Consider the following 24635-nt stretch of genomic DNA (forward strand, 5'->3'; position numbering starts at 1 on the left):
CTCCGACCTACTAGAAGCTCCTACTCCCACACTTCGCAGTATTCGACCTACTAGAATCTCCTACTCCCATTGCTAATGAAAATCAAAAATCCCACCTTTATATAGTTGCTTACTCAACCTGATGATGGAAGCAATTACTTCTTGCTCATTTTACTTTGCTATTTTCTTTTCTCAAATACTTTTCCTCACACTTTCTTTAATTTATTGTCATATCCATATCAGATTGAATATATATCATTCTTTTATTCACTTCTATTATATTATTCTTTTCATTACTTAGATTCACATCTTCTTTTCTCTCACTTCACACTTATGCCCTTTCTTATCTTTCCACTCCAATCACTGACCTGCTTCTCATATACTTTTTATATATATTTTCAAGCTTTATTTTTCATGCATCACAGCCTTTCTCTCCAGCTCATCTTTTCTTTAAAATTAATGCACTCTTTATTTATACCTTTTTCTTTCATTTAAAAGACATGTCTCTTGGCACAAAGAGATGTCTCATACCTTTTATTATAATTATAATTTTATTAGCACCTTAAATATCTTTAGTTTATAACAATGCCTCTATAATTTATGAATCACCGTTCTTGATTATCGGGCTTTAAGATTTTTGTTTATACCGAAGGAAACTTCAACGCACATTGTCGGGTAGCATCTATTTTTGCCATATGTTTATAAATTATCAATATTATACACTCATTGCACCCCCTTATTCTTGACTCGGGAGGGCGATTGCATGGGTCCCATAGACTACTTTACTCTCGTGGACGTCATTAAAATCTATCATATCATATCATATCATATCAACTCTTTGTGATGACGGTACTATTTGCTGTGTTCCTTTTTTATTGAAACATTTAGTTCACCATTGTCGTATATGAGGTAGTACGTGTGCTTTAGAATCATCTATGCCACGGGTTCCAGGAGATAAGTTTATTTGTTTTTATTTAACTCTTGGCTCCTCTTGACACATTTGACGCTATCTCTACAATCTGTCTGAAGAATCGTATGTGCCAACAGTATCTTAATTCCCGTGTTTTTATAATTCTATGACTCACGTCCTGGTTTCTGTACAATATGGGGTCTTTGATTTACACACTAATCATCAGATGATTCGTCTATGGTGGCAGTTATTACCATAAACATGTTTTGTAAACTTATCTCTGTCATATAAGATACTTCCTTCATTGTTGTCTATATATTCATCATTTTAGCTTTAGTATCTGTGGTTCAAAATCATATTGCGAGAGTCTTTGATGCCAAGCTGAACATATCCTTTAATGTGAGTAGGTTTACAAGCTGTATGAGCATGTCTCTTATCATTGTTTCTTTCAACGTTGTTGTATGTTCAAATAATCAATGTTCTATTACCAACAGCTATCGTACTCTGTTACACATCCCATAAACTCCAACTGATGACTTACAAGGGCCGGTGATCTTACTTGTGTCTGGTCTTTAATATAGATATTAATTGTGTCTGGTCTTGCACTCCTTTTTCGCTGCATTCATTTCTAGATTTTGAACTCGTCAAGACTTCATATGATATTAGCATACGCACAAGACAAAAACCATAAAACACCTGCATTATAAAAACTCCTTTGTATCTTTTGTTTCTATTCTTTATTGCCACCGATTTGTGTCCAGAGATGCGTGCCACTACGTAAGAGGGATTTCTGCTGTACTCCGACAACATCTCCAGAATTTAAAACACTGCAAGCTTCTTGAAGTTTGATAATGAAATTACTTGCTCTTGCCATCAATAGATATATGCGATGTCTATTTACACATCAGGATATGTCAGTCAAAGATATTCCTTCAGTCGCTTCATGTATTTGTTTACACCTTGCGTAACACATCATTTTGCTGACTGGGTGTATTACTCCTCAAGCTACTCCCAATTCATTAGGGTAGAATGTTCTTATATTAACCTCACTGTTTATATATATAGATTTTGTTTGGCTCAAATAGATTCGATTGTGTTTAGATTCAAAGAAAGTCTTGAACTAATTCTCTGTTTGTTTCTGCAAACTCTCTTATCTTCAATGTGGTATAGGAATAGATATATCTGGAGTTAACGTTGTAATAGATACTCCTCTTTTCAATCTGAACAAACTACTTATTTTTCCTTCTTCCTGTATTGGCAACAATTATTCAGAATTGATTATGCCTTATTCTGATATCATAGCATACCAATATGTAGCACTATTTTGTTCTGTACGCACTCTACCAAACATACTTTTATGTTGCCCTCTGCTGCACAGGTTTGACTTCTATTTCTTCATATATTCATATTGTGATTGTTATTATTGTCTTCATATTTTCCATCAATGACAACCACTACTTCCATCAATTTTCTTGATTGGCTTTGACATCAATGACAATATTTCCATCATCTTGGATATCTCTCTGTGAGGTGCCCATGAATTAGAGATTGTTCCTAATAGCTTTATCTTTTGAAAAGAATTTGTCCTAAATTTGGATGGAGTCATGGTTGTGTTTTGAGTTTCTAAGTCTTTCAATTACAACATTTTACTCACACTTAATTGGTCCAAATTTTTTGGAAGTTTTCAAATTGAAGTGGGAACTAGCAAAATTCATAAACTTTCATTGTCACCATGATTTTCCAAACCCTTTATAGTTTTTGTCGGTTGTAAGCCAAAACAAAAAATTGAAAAGGAAAGAAAAACATCATCAAAAGAAACAAAAAGAAAGAATGAAAAATGAAAAAAGAAAAGAATGAAAAATAAGAAAACTGAAGTGATTTGACTCTGGGTGTGCAAATATCTTTACCGGTGCTACTACATCAAAAACACTTAGAGCTATATTCATGGTGGACCACAATGACAACATTGTCAGGGCTATGGACGTCTAACTGACAGCAAGGCTCTATCTAGGATGCTTTTTAAGTAAGGATATTAGAATAGATAAGTCCAGCAGATCCGAGAGGCCTTCTAGGTTCTTGTTGAGCAGGAAATGAATCCCTTGTACACACAGGCAATCTACTGTAATAAGCCTTTAATTCTTCCTTTCCTGTACTTTAGATCTTTTTTCTAAAATTATGTTCTTAACACAAATCTACATGCACATGCCTCCACAAATTTTCCATGAATTCTTTTGCTATATGCTGAGAAATCTGCATTTAGTTGGACTGATTTTTCATTTCTGCTCTTGACAAATTACACTTTAAACGGTCCATCTTTGATTCAGATATTCTGGCTTACGTTTGAATGATACATCTTTTAGTTATTACACACTTTAACTTGCAAAATATGTTAAAGTCATATTGCATTTATTCCACTTATGCTACCCCTCCAAAACTACAAATTCTCCTTTCAGATCTGCTAGTTTATCTACCGTGTAAAGAGAAAGTTATCACTCCATATTTGCTTCTCTCTTATGCTCTAGGTCTGTTTTTGACATAGTTTTGAGTTTGTATGATTTTCTATTATTTTGACACACTTCTCTCCACATTCCTCAACCTCTTTTTATTCTTTCTCCAAGGGAGGCGGCTTCATGAATGGATATATCTCTCTCCAAGGGGCAGTAAATTCCAATTTATATGCACCTTTTCATATTCAAAAACTGAGCACTCCATTAGGGAGGTCAGCCCTTAGAAAATATAATTGTGGGTGCCAATAGGGGATCGGCCAGCATATAAAACACGAGTCAGCACTTATTATCAATATTAGTTTTTTTATGAGTTTTGGTTATGTTTATGTATTTAAGTTGACTTGACATTAAATATACAACATTAACATTTTCCCTAAATTAACTATGTTGTAAAGATTATTGAAGTTCGATGAGTTTGGTTGAATTTTTTCACCAAGTAAAAAATCAGCTAGCCTACCTTTTTATCCACTCAGTGCAACATATTGAAACCTGATTTGTAAAAACCATATACATTCAATGTTTAATTCACCAACAAAAATCTTCTCCATAAATAAACAAGTTAGTTGATTGCATGACTCAAAGTGTGCTAAGAAATGAGTTAGCTAGCTGCTCTAAGAAATGTGAACTATGCATAAAAAACATTAAAGAACTATAAAACTACATGGAAAACAAATCCAATCACAAAAGATGCATGCCATTCAGACACCAAATGAGGGTAAACTCCAAAAGAGTAAGGCCTTGCAATCTCTTGCCATCTATATAAAGCCCCTATGTTGAAAAATATAGTGTGGTGGTTCTTAAATGTTTTGAGAAGCAGTTAACATTCATTTGGTCACATACAATTGCATTCATTCTGCTTACGTTCCAGTGTCAAATAACTACAAGAATATAGTCATACTATTTATCAAATGCCATCACAAGTTAAAACAAAATAAATGAACACCATTAATACACATCATAATTGATCTTATATTATAAACCTGTGAATTCCTCTTCCAACATATGATGGAATCACTTCAAAGCCTTTGGTAATGGTCATATCTAGTTTTTGTGGCATCTACCATTATATCCTAATCAACATTCTATATCATAGAGAATGTAAAAAGGAAGTACCATGGTATGAGCATCTGATACCCCACAGGCAATCTGTGGTTTTATAATTGCTGGAAGGAATAATTGTGCTTGATCAATTCTTTCCAGTAAATCTGGTTCATCAAAGCTTGAGATCTGCAAGATTTTGCAAATGTGGTAAGCTAAGAAAATGTTTTAGAATGTAATAAGAAAGCTTATTTCTTATCAATTTAAGCATAATTCGTGTTATAGACTGGTTCTATGCTCATAATTAAACTGTCAGAACGGAAATTCAAATAAGGTTTTCATGGTAACTGATATGGCATACTAAAGACCAAAATATAAAAATTATATTACAAGATGAATCAAAATTACAATGTTTCCAATGGCTGATAAACCGAAACATCATTTTCAAGACCAATTTCAGTGGAACATAAAAATTGCCTGATAACAAACTCATTATAAAGATATTAACAAAGCAGCTTTTTAATGTAACTTTCCAGAGCTACACATACTTCATGTTTGATGTAGCTTATGATATGCAATATGTTATAATACATAAAGCAATAAGTTATAATACATAAAGTGGTTACATATGTTCAATTCAATTTCAAACTATTTCAAAACCTTATATTTTGGTTTCCTAATTCCTGATTGCATTTTAAATTTTATCTAATAAATCCTCAGTGACAACTTTGTATTCAAAATGTCCAAGATGTGGGATCCATCAAGATTAGCCACAGATGGATAGTAACCATTTTCCGCTAGCAGTGCAATTTGCCAGGCAATCATAACTGAAGTTGGTTTCATGGTGGGTTGGGATTTTACAACAGTATCATTATCAAGCATTTACTCTACAATGGGAGTATCTTTGTAATGTCCTCTTTTATGATATCTTGGGATTTTGGGACAATTATCTTGAATTATTTATACTTATGATGAATTACAATATCTGATACCACTATTAACTTATTTAATTGATATTGTAGAGATAATGATATTTTATTTCAAGAATGATGACTAATATCAATACCATTGATGTCTCTGATTCAGACAATTAAATGTATGCTTAAGTGAATTGTTCTTATAGATAACGGTATAATTTCTCCTATATATGATATAACAACTTGGATATGCAAGTTGATACTGTTATATAATCACTTATAGCAATAGAATAGCAATAGAATTTCTATGTCTGTTGTACTCAGGGTTACGGGGGGACTCATCTCCCCTCCCCCCCTTAGCGATGCGTCTCAGAGATGGAGATGCATCTTAGAGACTTTTTGCATCTCCGGAGACCTCAAAAAAGGACTGAGAGTCTTTAAATATAAAAAGTTAAGTCTCCTTTGAGTCTCCCAATTAAAAAATAAATTTAGAATATAATTAAATTATTTTGTGTAGTTTGGCACTCATTTTTATGTTTTCTAATGCAAAACTAATGGCAATTTAAATGATTTAATCGTTTAAGTCATTTTATTATTATTTAATAACTTTAAAAACATTACAAACATTTTCATTTTATTCCAGAATCCAAGCCAAGCAGCGATCATCAAAAATATTTTATTTTAATAATTTAAAGAACATTAGAAATATTTTATTTTATAAACATCATTCTTTATTTTTATTTTTATTATCAACTATACCAATGACGACAAAAATTTGTGGCTCACAACCTTGCTGAGTAGATGATAGTGTCACCATCATACTAGATGATAGATAGATTTCAGAATTTTGTTTATAGTTCTAAGTTTTTTGTTTGCATGTCAGCAATTTAGCATCAAACTATGTATTTTTTTAAATTAAAATTTGAATATGCGGTGATAATCTCAGCGATTAATAATCTGATATGATTATGATCATATGCAATATTCAAAAATCAGATATGACTATGACATGTAATGTGAGTTTTGAACTATTTGACTCTATATTAATAATGTCACTACTATTACTATTAGTATTTACCTGTCTTTCAGTTTTACGGTTTTACTATTTTGTACTTAGTATTAGACTCTTTAAACTACTAAAAGAAATTGTCGTATCCAAGTACCCCCATCTCCTATTTTTTAAAAAGAGTCATACTAGTACCAATACCAGTAGCGGAGACCTCCCAGTCTCCCAATAACTTTGGTTATAATCCTTTAATGTATGCAATTAGAGATACAATAATATCACTTATTGTGATAGGTTTTCTGTCTCAGATATGATCCTTCAATTTATGCAATGTCTACTATAGTGATTCTTTCTCTAAAAAGCGATTTTATTTACCTAGGCAGCTCCCCCAGCCCAAAATCTATAATTTTACCATTTTTAGAAAATAAACAAACTAAACTGTTGTAAAAGCCTGCAAGGTGCTCTACTACAAATTATCTCAAACACCCTTTTAATTTTAAAAAAACCCACTTCATTGCCTTTCTTTTACAGGTTAAAAACATCTGAATTCTTATCTAAATACAAAAATAAATTAACAAAAGCTTTTGTCCAAATGAGATTAGTTGGAAGCCAAGCAATCTCTAAACACCAAAATGCCTAAAACAAATTGCTTGAAATTTTAAAAAATCTAGCAATAGGTTTCTTCTAATAAAGGAGCTCACAAATGATAACAATAGGTGACAATAGTTATTAGGAAACAACAACAATGGCTCCTATGGCAATTCTTGCTAAACAAAATCAATCATGTATCAACACATCTCACTGTAAAAGCTTGAAATCTAGCATTTCACCATTTTTAGAAAATACATTTAACAATTTATGCTAGCAAGAATGTCCAACTACAAATTACCTCAAATGTCCCTTCCATTTCTCAATAACGTGTTTCATTGCTTTTATTTCATGAGAAAAAAAATCTACTCTAGTCGTGCAAAAATGGTGTCCTTGCTTTGATACATATTTCCCTCTTTTTAATTGATATTAGATCAAAAAAATTTGGCCAGTTGTTTAGATCAACATTGCACTTTGTGACACTTTTTTTCCAATTTTCACTTCTGTACTTTTTCACTTGTTAGAGCAAACATGCACTGTGAAACCTGCTATACTGCTTTTTTATTTTTCACATCCATAGTTTTCATTTCGTAGACCAAAAGCACACTGTTTGACCTTCTACATCACTTTTCTCATTTTTTATGATTTGACCAAAGAGTGTGCGTAACACAATTTTGCCTTTTTTAAAAATTGTGAACTTAGGGGTGAATTGTTAAAAACAGCGAGCTTTGGTCATCTCCGTCCCTTTTGACTTGAAGACCAATCTTGTACACTTAATGAGAATGCCCAAAGGTCTTCACCAGTTCTCCAGTTCCTACAAAATTTTCAACCTCTCTTGCATCAAAGCTTCAAACTTTGTCCTATTTCATGCATTGGAAGCATCTTTTTCTGTTTATATAAAGAAACTAATCAGAGCTAAAAAACATCGGAACCTTCAACATGGGAGACACGGATTCAACAATGACACATTAGATATAAAAATAACAATGTCTAAACTCATAAAGGTGACTACAAATAATTGTGTATGACTACAAGTTACAAAAAACAATAGAATATAAATAAAAGCCCAAGAGATATAGACACATTAGTTTAAGTAGCCTGACCAGCTGGAGAAGCTCCTAATACAACTCATGAAACTCATAATATAACACTCCTTTTAATTATCCGTGAAACTTTTCACTACAATGGTCATCTGTCTTATGGATATAGGCTATGTACATCTTAATTTGCAAGACACATGTGGTGAATGTTTAAATCTGCCCTTTCTTTCATAATCACTTAAAATGTGCTAATAAGACATTCCTTCATAGTGTAGAATTCAAGACCTTAAGATAATGTGGTGTCCTAATCTTGCAGTGCCTTGGATCATTGATCTCAACCAAATCTTGCAATATTAATTGTGTGGCAACACGATCCAACAATGGGATTATATTTTCAAATGGATCAATCATACAGTAATGCATATCTTTCATATACCTGCATTCAAAGAAACCAAAAAATCAAAAATATTGGAGCTGATCATTAGAGACCTGGAATCCAGTCTTACTTCATAAAACATTCTAGAAACCTTTCAAAAGAACTCAAAAAATGGGTGCAACAAGTACACATATGGATATTGTTTCTTCAATTTTACAATTCCCATTCAACCAAATAACATTTCCATTATGTCCGCAATCAAAACCAATAAACCAAATTAATAGAGGAAAAGGCATCTAAATCCACATTTGATATTAATCGATTTTATTTCTTCACAGTAGAGATTTCTTTCAGATGTACAAAAACATTTACATTTACATGCTAAGACGGGTTCAGACAAGCACAAGGAAACGAATAGAAGAGAAACTTACTGACTGTTAAAAAATGAAAAAAAGGTTTTAAAGGAATGTTAAAAGGAAAACAGAATATGATAAACTAATCTTACCTGGGAAAATTCTGTTTTTTGCCCTCTCTTTTGCAGGATATTTTTATCCAAAATACTATAGTACTAAATGAGATGATTTAATATCCACAATTTTGTTGCAGTCTCACACATAAGAAAGAAGACTCCTATATCCTCTTGGACCCTCATACACTATGCTTGAAATTTTATCACAGAATATAGGTTTTAATGCTGAAAAAGAGCTCAGATTGCAGCAAGGAGACCATAAAATAGCAGAAAACTAAGAACAGACATGAGCATAATAAAGAGCAAAGACTGTGACTATTTTGGACAAATAAATGCACGGGACCAAGCCTAACAACAATAGAACATGTGGTTTCTCATTTCAGGAATTCCAGAATGCAAATGCTTGAAAGGGAAACCAGAAGGAAGGGCAAAGATATTCAAATGTGTTTAAATGAATCAAGGTGGGAAGGATTTCACCATTCAAAAGCTTTAGTTTTTAAGAAGATAATCTAACAAGCTTTTATTTATATTTATATTTTCCGCTAAAAGGTAAAACTGTTATAAGGGAGATGCTATTAAAGCTCCGTCAGCAAGTGCAATTGGCTCTAGATATAATTAGAACAAAATACAAGTATCACTAATTACATCATAATCACATCACAACAATTACAAAAAAAATCACTATTCCAAGTAAATAGTAATTGTTAACATTTTCAAAACAGAAAAGCTTGTATGGTAAAAACATTCTTCCAATTTTGAAGGAAAAACTCCTCAAAACAAAAGTAACCTAATCTGAATCATACGTGCTATGTACAATTGAATAGTGTTCTTTTGCGGTGGTTTATTCTCCTACTAAACAAAACTAGAAGTATGTCTTTTTGAAATTACTTATAGGAAAAGGTCTGTACTTTGTATAGACTTCAACTTAATGGAGAAGGGTTCTCTATGCTATTTTGGCCAAAAGAAAATCTTACTACTGCACACTTAGCACTGCTCAACTAAATGTAGAGACTAAGAAATGCAAGTGGTTGCATTTAAGAAGGCTCAGATAAAAAAATTAACACACTGATATTTTTCTTTTATTCCACACAACCCATGCTCAATAAGATATTACAAATAACTATCGGCAATCTAGGCAGACAAAAATTATTAACATCAATACTTTTCTTCTATTGCACACAACCCATGTTTAATAATATAGATAGATAGATAGATAGGTGGGTTGTTCTCAACCACCTTGATTATCTCCTATGTTCACTCCAAAAATTTTGTGGAAGTTGTGTTAAAAACTCACTTATATTATTTGGCTCATAATTATATTAAATTATTTCTAAACCACTTAATATTAACTTAAATAACTCCATTTTGTTATGCATACTAATTATGCTATTCTAAACACCCATGTGAACACTACTTCCTAACAGCGAGTGTAAGGATTTCAAAAAGTTAACGCACAAGAACACAAACACTTTGGTAAATTTAATTAAAGAATTTATAGGACACAATTCTCAGCTTTGTGTAAGCCTACATTACAAGGATTGCAGCCTCACTAAAGGCAAATTGAACTACCTCGAACACACATAACAAATAATATTGTAATAACTCCCCAAGGACATTAGCTCAAATCCCAATAGTTTTTTTGCAGTCAACTCAATTCCACTATTTCTAATCAATCAGTTCCTAGAATGGGCAAGGTGAGGGGATAGAAGAGTAAGAATGAGGATATAGAGATTAATTGAAAAGTCTTGGTGGCAAGCTAAGTCTAGAATAATCATAGAACCACTCTAACCGAACTAGTTGATAGCGAGTGTGAATATTGTTGCATCAATGCCAAAATGATAGGTCAACTCGACTAATCTCGTTTTACACCATGCAAGGTGAAAAGGATAGAAAACAAAATGGGATCTGATGGCACTACCGTTGAAAGATCTAATATGATAAAAATAACAATCAACTGGTACACTATCTAGATTATTAAAAGGAGGAATAACTCTCATTTATAATAATATTTGAACTAGTTTGTAATGCATTTCTTCCATATTCTAAACCCAAGCATTACATAAAACCAAATATTAAAACACTAACTCAAACTTGACTTGGCAACCCAAAATTTGGACTTCGACTTAGGATTCGACATTTACTTGACAAAAAACTCGGCTAGGACTTGAGGGGAAATGTACGGTTGATAGAAGGTGAGATGGAGGGGAAATGGAGGGAAACTAGAAGCGGAGATGGAGAGGAGTGTACAGTAGGATTGGAGACCACTCTTTTGGCAAGGAAGGGCAAAGGAACCATATGGTGATTGGAGAATAATTGTACAGATGGAATGGGAGTGTGTGTCGCATGGAGGCAATAGAGTCATATGGTTGGAGTGTGAGGTTGTGATGTATCGAGGCAACAGAGTTGTACGAATGGAGTGTGAGGGTGTGATGTATAGAAGTAACTAAGTCGTATAGATGGAGTGTGAGGCTTTATCCTATGATGGGACATAACCATGCAATGGAGCAAGGAGGTAGGCGTGGTGAGGGTGGATAGAGGAAGGGAAGTATGGCATATGGCGGTTGGAGGGAGAATGTACAATGGAGGGAAAGTGGGTGTTGGGTGGAAGAGGGAGGAGCCGAAGCGTATGATGATGTAGGAGGAACTACACCGAAGGAAGAGGAAAATGTAGTAGAGGGATGCACAACATATAAAGGATGTCGTACGGTGTCTGGGATCTTGTCACAACCTAAGGTAATGAAGTAAGTCTTCTAAGTTTGTTGCCAATTAGAATATACAATTAATACTCACCAAGGAAAACAGGAAGAACGGAAAGATATGCAATGTTGTCACCGAATATTAATTATATTTGCAAAAAATGATGGTGCTCCGATTTGCCAAATTTGAGCAAAGTAATAAAGAGAACAAAATAGAGTGAGGGTTGAATCCCACTGAAACCGAAATAGCCAAGTAGGGAAGATCTACTTCTGAAATAGCGAACAATATTGAACTCCAACAAGAATTTACAGTACAACAAAATAATCCAAATCACATACTAACAACTAACTACATGTCGGACTTTAATACCCCTTTGGAGAAAACTCCCAAGGGTTTACAAAAGAATGCTGACATTGAAAACGCCTATGGAAAATTAAGAAAAATTGGGCCCATTTTATTAAATAATTAAAGGTCCATTTATAATATTATTTAAATTTTGGGACCATTAATTATTTAAAGTATTTTATTAAAATTAACGATATTACAAATCCTTGCTGCCCAAAGATTGCTTGTCCTCAAGCAATCCGCAAACTCTAAGATCCCAAACCATGCACAGACGTTGATAGCTATATTTGCTGAAATCTCCATGCTTCTTTAGGATCTCATGTGCATAATTGGATTCAATCTCCTCTGGAGTCTCATAATTCAAGTGAATCTTGCCACTTTTATGAGGATGGTCTAGCATCAACATGGATCCAACATATCGCACTCCAGCACTATCTCTATACCTGTATTTGTCGGCACTACCATCATACAAGTGAAGAATAACTCTCCATCAAGCTTCTGCTGCTCTATTCTAATATAAATATCCCTATCAAACTTTTGGTGTGCTACATAGTCATTTCCGAAGTCACTAGGATCCCAAAGAAGCTATTCATAAACTACATCAATGCCCAAATCCATAACCTTCATTTAATCATCAATCTTCACAAGAACCTCATAGCTCATGTGGATCATATTGTTTTTATGAGAAAGCCCTTCACATGGAAAAATTGCAATCATGTATGACTTGGGCACAATTGAAGGAAAAACTCCATATTCAACCAATTGTGGTTGCTCCTGCAAGGAATCATCAATAGCATGTCCATGAAGTTGAACAATTGCCAGTAGAGCGTGCTCATTCAGAGGATCACTGGTAGGGCCCAAATTTTCATCAAGTTGATCAACAAGTGTTGGTTTTGATGAAATTAGTGTAGAAATCTTTGCCTTTTTCATCATCTTTAAGTTTTAGGTGCTCTCCACTTGTAGGTCTAGCAATAGATTCTTGCAAATCTTCATGCGAATCTTCATTTTCTTCATCACTCTAATTGCCGTCACCAACCTCCTTAGCCTTGTGCAATTGAGATGTCAATTTTTCTTCATAATCTTGACTACATTGTTGTCTTGCATTTTGTCACCACAAAATGTAGGTAACAGTATCAAACGTTTTCAACTTAGTTTTGCATTAATCTGAGTTAGTTCATGATTTAATTGGCTAACATTGATCAATCAATCGACCCCAATTTGTATAATGAATCCTTTTATTGAAGGCTTTCATCAAGTCTTTTTTGTTTTTCATTTTATTAAGCCTATACTTGATTTTTGAAGCCTTCAACGTCCTTTTTCGCGTTTTTGAGCATGCATTTGTTTTCTTTTGGTCTTTGGGTTTTGTTCAAACCCTTGCTTTCGATTTTCCCTTTGATTTGGTGTATTTTAGGGCTTAATTAGACTTGGCAGTCAAAAGATATGATCAATTAAGTGCCCAAAAGGTGGACTCTCTAGATGCAATTGCATATTTAAAATATCATATTATATTTTAATGTTGACATTCACTTTTTGAAAAATATAACATAAATTGACTTTATGTTATGTTTTTAAGTTACTTTATCACTTAACTGACTATAAAGCACTTTATGTTGTATTTTTATGTTGAGTTGCTTTTTAACTTTTTCTTTTTAACTCTCCATCAAGCTTTTGCTGCTCTATTCTAATATAAATATCCCTATCAAACTTCTGGTGTGCTACATCATCATTTCCGGAGTCACTAGGATCCCAAAGAAGCTAGTCATAAACTACATCAATGCCCAGATCCATAACCTTCATGTAATCATCAATCTTCACAGGAACCTCATAGCTCATGTAGATCATATTGTTATTTTGAGAAAGCTCTTCACATGGAAAAATTGCAATTATGTATGACTTAGGCACAACTGAAGGATAAAATCCATATTCAACCGACTCCGGTTGCTCCTGCAAGGAATTAGTATAGAAATCTTCTTTGCCTATTTCATCATCTTGAAGTTTTAGGTGCTCTCCACTTGTAGGTGTAGCAATAGATTCTTGCAAATCTTCATGTGAATCTTCATTTTCTTCATCACTCTAACATCTGTCACCAATCTCCTTAGCCTTGTGCAATTGAGATGTCAATTTTTCTTCAAAATCTTGAATACGTTGTTGTCCTGCATTTTGTCACCACAAAATGTAGGTAAAAGTATGAAGTGTTTTCAACTTAGTTTTGCATTTATCTGAGTTAGTTCATGATTTAATTAGCTAACATTGATCAATTAGTCGACCCCAATTTGTATAATGAATTCTTTTACAGAAGGCTTTTGTCAAGTCCTTTATGTTTTCCATTTTATTAGGCCTATGCTTGATTTTTGAAGCCTTCAACATCCTTTTTCACATTTTTTAGTGTGTTTGTTTGCTTTTGGTCTTTTAGTTTTGTTCAAACCCTTGCTTTTGATTTTCCCATTTATTTGGTATATCTTAGGGCTTAATTGGACTTGGCAGTCAACAGATATGATCATTTAAGTGCCCAAAAGGGGGACTCTCCAGATGCAATTGCATATTTTAATGTTGACATTCACTTTTTGAAAAATATAACATAAATTGACTTTATGTTATGTTTTTTAATTACTTTATCACTTAATTGACTATAGAGCACTTTATGTTATATTTTTATGTTGAGTTGCTTTTAACTTTTCACTTAAGTAACTTTATTCACTATATAGTTTAATTTTTTTTTGAGAGTTACTTATATTTTAAGTCAAAACATCTAAGTTATATATTGCTTTTTGAATAATATTTGCACATAATATATTAATTATATAGTGTAAATGTTATTTTTGACCGAATTAAGTGATATTTCTTCAAAAATCAATTAAACATGTGCTTAAGTGATCTTTTAAGTTGTGTGAACTCAACTTACATGTCTATTACATGTTTACTTGTAAATGCATTCCTAGAGTGCAATTTGCACTTAGAAATGCATGTAATGGACTTCCTAGAGTCCAATTTGCATGGAAAATCTCCTTTACCTACATGTAATTGCCTCCGAAGAGTGTAATTTGCACTAAAAAGACATTTTTATGGACTTACACAAACAAAAGCTAAGTTTTAATTACATGCAATGGCCATCCAAGGATGTGATTTGCATGGAAAAGGCCTTTTACATGTTAAAGTGTTACATGTAATTGCCTTGAGAGAATGTGATTTGGAATTTTAAAACATGTAATAGCATCCTAAGACCACGATTTTGTCTTCCAAGGCTACAAATGCCCAACGCATATTACATATTACATGTTTTTAAAATATGTAATAGGGTAGAGAGTGTGATTTGCATTCTTTATCATTTGCATTCATTTTTAAAACATGCAATAACACATGGAGAGTGTGATTTGCATTGTTGGCCAAAGACATGCAAAGGTTCCCATAGAATGCGAATTGGCATTGTAACTCATGCGAATGCATTTGGAGTCCACGATTTCGCCTCTAAGACTGAAAACGGCCCATGCTCATGCAAGGAAAGGGTGCAGTTTTGTTGAAAACACCCAGATTTCTCCAGTCAACCCACAAAATCAGTCTAGGAAGGGGCATTTTAAAGTTTCAATCCATATTCTTTCTTTTAGCATTCACGTTTTTGCATTTTGGAGACAAATAAGACTCATTTCTTTGCATTGAGAGAGCACATTTTGGGCAAAAATGCCCATAAATCTTCATTTCCAGCTCAATCTAACTACAAGGCCACATTTTGTGTTTGGATGCATATTCATGCATTGAGAAAGCACGTTTTTGACATCTTCAACCAAAAATGTTTCATGTTGTTCCATAGAAAGGGCACGTTTTTCTCCAAAAACGTCCCAAGAACATGAGTTCTTCAAAAACATTTTGTATTGGGAGGTATTGAAGATCACGTTTTAGCATTTCCTTGCCAAAAATGCCTCATGGATTGAAATAGTCAAAGAGTTGCTTGGAAATTCGAATTTGGAGGAAAGTCATTCATTCAAATCTCTCAATCTTCCACATTTGGCTCTTTGAGCTCCAAGTAAGTAAAGTTTTCAAACTTTGCTTATCTTTGCTATTTTGTTGCATATTTTGGCTCATTATTATACATTTGTTCAAAGACATGCCATGTATTTTGTAATTTTCTTTAAATAAGATGAAAACTTATATTTTCATATGGTTGGAATTCCCCCAAATTCCAAATTCAAAATTTCATGTAGGAGAGCAACTTGATATTTGTCATGTTTGAGTCAAAAACCAAAGGTATGTTTTTGTTTGTGCATATTTTGGTTTGTTGTTTGCTTGTTATTTTGATTTCCTTTTTTCGAAAAGGCAAAGGATTCTTTCCCAAGAATGCAAGAGCATTTTACACCATTTCATATTCCACCTTTTCATGCAAGTGCATCACATCTTTTCATAATTCACCAACACATGTCAAAGCATATTACATCCATTTTCATTTACATGTAATTCCATCCTTCATACCCACTTACATGTAATTACATCCTCCAAACCTAATTACATGCTTTCATCAAGCATCAATTACATCTAAATCACTTTACATGTAATTACATCTAGAGAACGCAATCTTGGTAAAAGGTCTCTCTTTAAATACCAAAGTCATCATTTGCATGTATCTTCATACACCTAGCTTACATTCCTAGAGCATTTACATGAAACCCATCCATACCCACATGCATTATATCCTCCTATGTCTTGTTTCGGCCCTCTGCATATCCTTTCCATTTCCTATCCAAGCCATTGCATATGTTCTGTGAGTATCTAATCAATACTCCGAATGCATTTTTCCTTATAGATCCACCTTTGGCAAAATAAAAATCAACATCATGGAGTCAATACCTTCCAATGATGTATTCACCCTTTGGAATTTTCATGTTGCAACACAAGATATGCCCGCATCTACAAAGTCCAAAGAAAAGATGAAGTACCAGTATGACAAGGAGTTAGCTTATGCATATGCATCTCATGTCTCATCTCCTTTGGATCAAGTATCCGACTTAGAGATTGGAGACGTTGACATAGCTGATTTCTTACAAAGGGTCAAAGCTCCTTCTAATAGAGAGATGAGACGCATCAAGAGAAGTAACATTCATCTAGTATCTACTTTTCCTATGGCTGCCCTGGAACCCGAATTCATCTTAGGATGTGCTTGATAGTTCAGTCCTAAGACCAAAACAATCAAGGATGCAAATGGTAAGCTTATCATCAACCTGGACATAGAAATTATTGAACAGATCTTCAAAGTTCCTCATAATGCAAAGTGTGTAGAGCTATCAAAAGAGACGTCTCTAGAGTAATGGAATGAGAAGTCAGATTATCAAAGGTATATGAATGCATATTGGTTGGATATCAAAAGAAGTAACTTCTCAAGATGGCCCAAGACAATTCGCAGATCTAACTTCAAGAAGGAATGTAAGGATTCAATTACTCTCCTTAGTAGAGTATGTGGCCTCAAGGAATCTAGTGACTTTGTAAAATGGATGTGCAAGTTTATCTTTCAAATCTTTGATAACGAAGAACCCATCTTCTAGGGAGAGCTTATCAGTATAGCCCTATGTGACCAATTGCTTAATGTGGGAATGTCAGTGCCATTTCACATGAACCCATACTTGGTCTACATTGTTGCATCCATGGGATCCTTTTCAGGACTTTCCATCGAAGGGGGCTTCAAGTTACCACTTCGAACTATTATGATCAAATTGCATTGACACAAAGCAAATATCACTATAGGAGAGTCCAAGATGCATTTTTTGGACATTTCAGGTGTCAATTTGATAAACAGCTGGTAATAAGAAGAGTATCAGATGAAGCTTGGAATAGGGTAAATCAATTTGGTTGCATCGTTTTGCAGTTTCCAACTTTCACTTATTCAGAGTTGGCTATTTCAAACGAGAACCATATAACTTACCAAGATATGCTACTGATAAAGTCATTTTGATGTAGTTGGCCACAGAACTCGTGGACGTGCAACCATATCAAAATACTCAACACAAGCAAGGATTCAGTATTACGACAACCAAGCCCTTGGTGATTGGTCAATATATGCTCAATTCAGTCTACAAGGCGAAAGCCATGGAGGAAGAACTTCAGCTTATCACATTGAAGAAATTCAAAGCTAGGCTTGATTTTCATTACCAACGAATACATTCAAAGATCAAAAGAGCATTCACTCATGTTCATTGCATAGAGGATATATGGATTGACTTACGCACAAAGCTAGATATCATGAAGATGGATTACTACAGGCTCACATTACAACAAAACATTGACCTCAACATGGTTGAGATTTCACCTAATTTTCAAATTAAGGATGATGATGACATTCTTGATCCAGAATATCATCAAACTAGATTTGACCAGCAGTGTCCTTTTCCCGGACATCGGCAACAGAAAGAAGCTATTTCTATCTTTAATAGATTCCAGTCCATCTTGGCAAATACTAACAAGTGGTTGAAGATCAATAGTCTCAAGAGAGTATATCCTAAGCTCTGGGTAGATTGTGATCATTTTGGACCAATTGGAAGGACATCTCGAGTGGACATTACTAGCAAAGATGGTGCATCTTCTTTAGTTCCAGCTAAATCTCTCAAGTTTAAACTTAAAGGCGGAAAGGGATCAAAATCACTTCACGAATCCTCTCAAGCGCCCAACAAGCTCAAGAATCTAAGGAAGAATCTGAAGAATTTGATGAAGATGATGAAGAGGAAGAAGGAGAGATTATGATCATATCTCCTCCATGGCCAACAAATACTCGAGGTCCATCCATTCAGAAAACACCCTTCTTGGATGATATAGACAACAATGTGGATTCATTCTCCACGGTTTTTACATCTACCATCCTTGCTTCAATAGTGAACATGTTGGCACTCCCCATCTCTTCAGCAGTTCCTCATATTCTCACAAATGAGCAGTGTGCGAATTTGGGAAACATGTTTGAAGATTTCCCAACTCTCACCGAAGGTCGGGTTTCCCAATTTGATAACTCAATGGCTGGCTTCGAATATTTATTAGAGTCTTCTCTCAGGAACCCATGAACTCATTCGTGCAAATTGAAGCATACATAGTCACAATGGAAATACAATCAGGATTAATGTCTATGGTAGCCACTATCCCTGTTTCAACAAATGAGGGTTTTAGTTTGCCTGCATGGTTGGGGAAAATCACTACGAAGAGAAGAAAGGTCGTAGTACCTCCAGATAATCTTCCAACTAAGAAAATTAAGTCTAAATATTTAAAAGACAAGATTGTTTCAAGGATTGTTGTGGATTCTGAAAAGACTAAGTTCACAGAAATTACAAACCTTTGGTACACAAACAAGTTGAGGAGCTTAACCGTTCAAATTCCAAGTTCACCAAAATTGAACTTCGTAAATAATCATGGTTGGGGTGTTTGTAGGTTACCTAAGATGCACTTGCCAATGTGTCAAAAAGAAATCATGAGTTGTGTGAGAAGAAGAATCAGCTTAAGCAAGAAATTGCTCGTCTAAATGAGGTCATTTCCCAGCAATCTTCGCAACATACAGTCGCCACATCTTAGACACCTCAAGAAAAATGGATAATTGAAGTGGCAAAGACTTTGTTTGGAGAAGTTGTCTCTAAAAGAGTTTAGGTCATCCAAGATGTGGTCAGAGTACTTGAACATATCACATGTGTTGAAGAGATGTTACATGACTTGATTGCATCTTTGAATCAAGAAGCTAATACCTTAAAAGAGATGTGTGATTGGGATCAAATGGCTATTTCTGATCTAAACGACATGATTTGTGAAGTCATTCCATCTTCAAAAATGTTCTATAGTTGTCAGGGACTCATGGGTCACAAAGAAGAGACACTCGGAAAACTTCTAACAAAGTTGCAAGCAGCCTTAGAAGACTATCAATCAATTGAAACAAAGATCATGTGCAATTGGAACAAATGAGATGCAATGTCCTTACTGAACATGACAACTTGGTCACTAAAGAGGAAATAGCCTCAAAGTATACAGTTAGAGTCAATGTTGATCTTGATTTTGAAGAGTTTGGATCACACACGATGAATAGGTTTGCTACATACAGATCAGTAGCAAAGTTCCTATGGGATTCTCTTTTGGTAAATTACAAGGTTTTAAAATCAGCATATGCCGATGCAATCAAAATTGAAGCTACATCAAAGACAATAGAATCTCAGATCTTCCTACAATGCGTGATTGCATCGCCAAGTATAAGGTCCTTTAGAACAATCCTTACGATTGTTTCAACTTCTTTTGTCTTCTTCTTTCTTTGTTTTTCATGTTTGTAGTTGGAGAGGATGAATTGCATGAGATGCAATTACATGTAATTCGATTTACATGTCCTTCAGACATGTAATCCAATAATTCTTCTCACCTAGTTTTACCGGGTCAAAGTTGGTTAAGTAGCTTCCACTTTTTCCTCCTTTTTCTCACTTCTTTTTCCTATATAAGGAGTGTCCCCCTCATTTTAAAAATCATCTTTTATTGTATGCAAGAAAGCTCTTGTGCATGCATAACTTTGATTGTATAGTACTACTTTAAAAGAAAAGTGAATACAAAGAAGCAATTGGAGTTGAACTTTGATTGAATGCAATTGCGATAAGTGCTAATTGGAAGCTTTGACTATGATTTGTGTTTGTCTTCTTTAATTCATGTTATTGTTGTATGATTTAAATAATTGAGCATAGAGGATTAGGAAACAATCAGAGCCGACGCTTTGACTGGGAACGATTGTGGTAATACATAGACTAGGAGCTTTGATTGTAGCTTGTATTGTCTTCTCAATTCACAAAAATAGTTAGAATTCTTTACTTCTAGAAGTCTTTGCGCCCCAATAGTAAAGGTTATTCTTATAGAATAGATTAAAATCGGACTTAGAGCCAAACTGGTATGTTTTCAACTAACCTTTGAGTTAGTGTTGGTTTATCAGTGTCACCGTTCCAATCTATTAGTTAGAAGTGTGGTTAGGAATTTCATCTTGCCCATTATTCACTCCGCAGGTAAGTGGATTATTCTTTAAAAGTTGAGAGGAAAGAATATTGGTAATACCCTTTCAAAATCTCTCAAGTTCTTGCTTACCTTGAGTTGATCCAAGGAACGGTAAGAAGGGGAGTTTCCCTTTAAGGTAGGAGAGACTTTGTCTCATACGTTGTGGCTGGTCTACCAATTTTGTGACTGGATTTTAACAAAACTATCAGTTGCAAAATATCCACGCCAACATACATTATTGACCAATTCACATGCTACAATAGAAGGAACACATTTGAGATTGCAAATAGCCCATAACATAGATGTGATAGGTTGAGATATTTCCTCCATCTCTTCAATGCACAAAATCATAGGGCTCTCCATTGAAATTGAAAACTTAGTATCATGATACTCCTTGATGGTGACCAAAAAGTGATGAAACATACCATGGATCAAATCTTCCAACCCTAGATCTAAGAGAAGGTTACTTACTTTGACATACGCACAATTATTCAATATTGTAAATCTCCTACCAAAAAAGATCACCACCAATGTCATCCAATCTCTGGAAGTTGTCGATGATCAAGTGCAATACCTTTGTTAGGGTGTCATCATCGTATGGTTCTCGAAGACTCAAGATTCTCAAAATCTCACTTAGACATGTTGCAACAGCTAACTTGATTCCTTGTGATGGTGTCCCAACAATCTGGGGTGACTTAAAGCCATCTTAATTGGAGTAAGGATCCTCAAAATTAAGCTTGACAGTGATTGGTTCACTTGGCTCAAACATACTTCTAATGTCTAGAGGAAGGTCAATATATTATTGAGGTCCTTTCCTATCCTTTGTAGTGCCTTCAACCACCACTCTCCATTGCTGATGGGTGCCATAGTGATTCAATTCTCAAAATATCTCAATCATCCGAACAAGTTGGCAACATCACCAGCTCTAATACCACTGTAATGTTCCCAACTTGGTACACACATGAGTTACCCCCTTTATGGAAAACCAAGTGTTGTATTGTGGAAAGTAAGTTTGTACGGTCGCTTTAGATGTACAGAGGGAAATGGTGAAAGTTGAGTGTACATATTGTGAGTATGGAGGAGATGTGAGATGGAGGGGTAATGGAGTGAAAATGAAAGGTAAGATGAAGGGTGAGATAGAGGGGAAATGGAAATTAAGATGGAGGGGAAATGGAGGGAAGATGGATGGTGAGATGGAGGGTTACATGGGGGCGGGAGGAATGGAAGGAAAATGGAAAGTAAGATAGAGGGTGAGGTGAAGGGGAAATAGAGGGAAGATGGAAGGTGAGATGGAGAGTGAGATGAAGGGGAATGGAGGGGAAGATGAAAGTTGAGATAGAGGGGAAATGGAGGGAAAATGGAAGGTGAGATGGAGAAGAGATTGAAGGTGGGATGGAGGGGAGTGTATGGTAGAATTGGAGACCACTCTTTTGGTAAGGATGAAGGAACCATATGGTGATTGCAGAATAGCCATACAAATGGAATGGGAATGTGTGTTGTACGGAGGCAATAGTGTCATACAGATGGAGTGTGAGGGTGTGACATACAGAGGCGACAGAGCCGTATGGATGGAGTGCGAGGGTGTACTACATAGTGGGACAGAGGCATACAGTGGAGCAAGGAGGTGGGTATGGTGAGTGTGGACATAGGGTGGAGGAAGGGAAGCATGGTGTATGGCATTTGTAGGGAGAATGTACGACGTAGGGAAAGTGGGTGTTGGGTGGGTAGAGTGAGAGATCGAAGCGTACGATGATACAAGACAAACTACATGTAAGAATGAGGAAAATTTAATTGAGGGATGCACAGTGTATGAAGGATGTAGTACAGTGCTTGGGATCTTGCTGCAACGTAAGGCAATAAAGTAAGCCTTTTGAGTTTGTTGCCAATTAGAATATACAATTAATATTCACCAAGGAACACATGAAGAACCGAAAGATATGCAATGTTGTCACCAAATATTAATTATATTTGCAAACAAAGATGGTGCCTGATCCAGATATGAGCAAAGCAATACAGAGACTAGAATAAGGTAAGGATTGAATCCCACCGAAACCGAAATAGCCAAGTAGGGAAGATCTTCCACTTCTGAAATGGCAAATAATATTGAACTCCAACATGAATTCTCAATAAAATAAAATAATTTGAATCACATACTTACAACTTCCTACATGTCGGAATAAAATATCCTTTCAGAGAATACTCATGAGGGTTTACAAAAGAATGCCAACACGGAAAACACCGACAGATAATTAATTAAAATTGGGCCCCTTTATTCAATGATCAAAGGTCCATTTATAATATTATTTAAATTTTGGGACCATTAATTATTTGAAGTATTTTATTAAAATTGGGAACATTACATCAGCAATTTATTTTTTGTAGATTTACAAAAGAAATAATGCATTTAGAGACAATGGAGACTAATTTGACTATCAATTTGTCATAATTCAAACATTACACATGTCATATGATCTTAAAACACTCACTATTAGAAATTTCATAATTGATACTAAGTTTCAAACTTTCAAATGTAAAACAGCATTATAAGTTTATAAATGGTTACATATAATCATATGTCAAAATGAGAAAAACAACCTAATACAATCTACATCTTCCACTTTTCCCTCCTAATGTAATGTGAAGGTCTGTCACTCTTACAGATTTTTGGTTTTTCCAATAATTGTAATTTTGTCAAACAATTTGCTTGCAAGTTATTTTCCCTAAGTCTCCAAGTTCCTGTTGATAATGTTGGTTTTCTTTTCTTAAAATGTACTTTATATGATATTCATGACAGAATGCAACAAAAATAAGACTTGACATCTACAGACAATATATTATCATGACCTGGACCAACCCTCTAGGTGGTCTCAGCCGAGGATGACCATTTATGCTGCGCACTTTATGGATATTTGGGATGGGGTCATTCTACGCCCTTCCAACTTGTCACGGCGTTGGAGACATGGTCTTTGCATCTCCTTAGGTTTCTTTAGAATCGGTTCCCACTGGCTCTGCATCCAAACGGACCATCAAATTGACAGAGCTGACCAAATTTGTTGCCTTTGTGCCTTGGTGGAGGCTGAGACAAAGACTCAAATCATCTTCCATTGTCCCATCTATTATAAGATCAAGGGGAGGTTTCACTACCTGTTCAAAGAGTGCAAATCAATGCCAATCTCTTTCATCTTTCTTTAGATACATCGATCAACGATGTCTTTCTCTTTACCTCTAGGAGGCCATGCGGCTACGTGATCACAATTTATAGGATCTATTCCCTTCGAGACAGACTTCAAACCAACTTATCACTTCCTTTTTCTCGCCATTGTCTCCTACCCGAGGCACGAAGCAGCCACTTGACCCTCCTACTTCCAATCACACCAAACTTGTGAGACCTTGTAGGGAGTTCACTCGGCAGAAACACTCCACCTCCAATAATATTCTAATAAAGTCCAAGGTTCACCCCCGCCCTGGACCTTATCCTTCGATGATGGACTTTTTCCCACCTAGGAAGGACTTCAAGTCTTTCCCAATTGGCTCTTTTTCTTTCTTGCTTGTTCTTTTTCCAGACAGCTTTTGGTGCTCTTGTTGTTGGCGGTTGCCTTCGTTGTATGCTTTTAGTCCCTTAGACCCTTTTGTGGTCTCTTGTTGGACATTAGTAAATTTATCTGTTATCTTATCTTATCTCACTGATGTCCCATAAGTTACTAAATGATGGATCAGATATATATGAAATGTCCTAATTTAATTTGTGATTATTAAATGTCATTGAATGGATTGAGGGATTGCTGAAAAT

The 24635-nt window shown here is 34.9% G+C and overlaps 1 protein-coding gene across 6 annotated transcripts in view; it reads right to left on the minus strand.

Moving 5' to 3' along the window:
- The window catches only part of ITPK4 (inositol 1,3,4-trisphosphate 5/6-kinase 4), a 230026-nt gene that overhangs the window by 108873 nt on the left and 96518 nt on the right, over positions 1-24635 (minus strand). For all 6 annotated transcript variants that reach the window (XM_089803927.1, XM_089803926.1, XM_089803925.1 and 3 more), the window contains exons 7-8: positions 8271-8421; positions 4510-4623 (exon numbers count right to left, since the gene is read on the minus strand). In XM_089803927.1, coding sequence (XP_089660053.1) covers positions 4510-4623; positions 8271-8421 — 265 coding nt within the window. The remainder of the gene's footprint in view (positions 1-4509; positions 4624-8270; positions 8422-24635) is intronic.

Source organism: Cupressus sempervirens, chromosome 10 (assembly GCF_028749045.1).
Source record: "Cupressus sempervirens isolate cs-2001-9-10 chromosome 10, ASM2874904v1, whole genome shotgun sequence".
In the NCBI taxonomy this organism is placed as follows: Eukaryota; Viridiplantae; Streptophyta; class Pinopsida; order Cupressales; family Cupressaceae; genus Cupressus; species Cupressus sempervirens.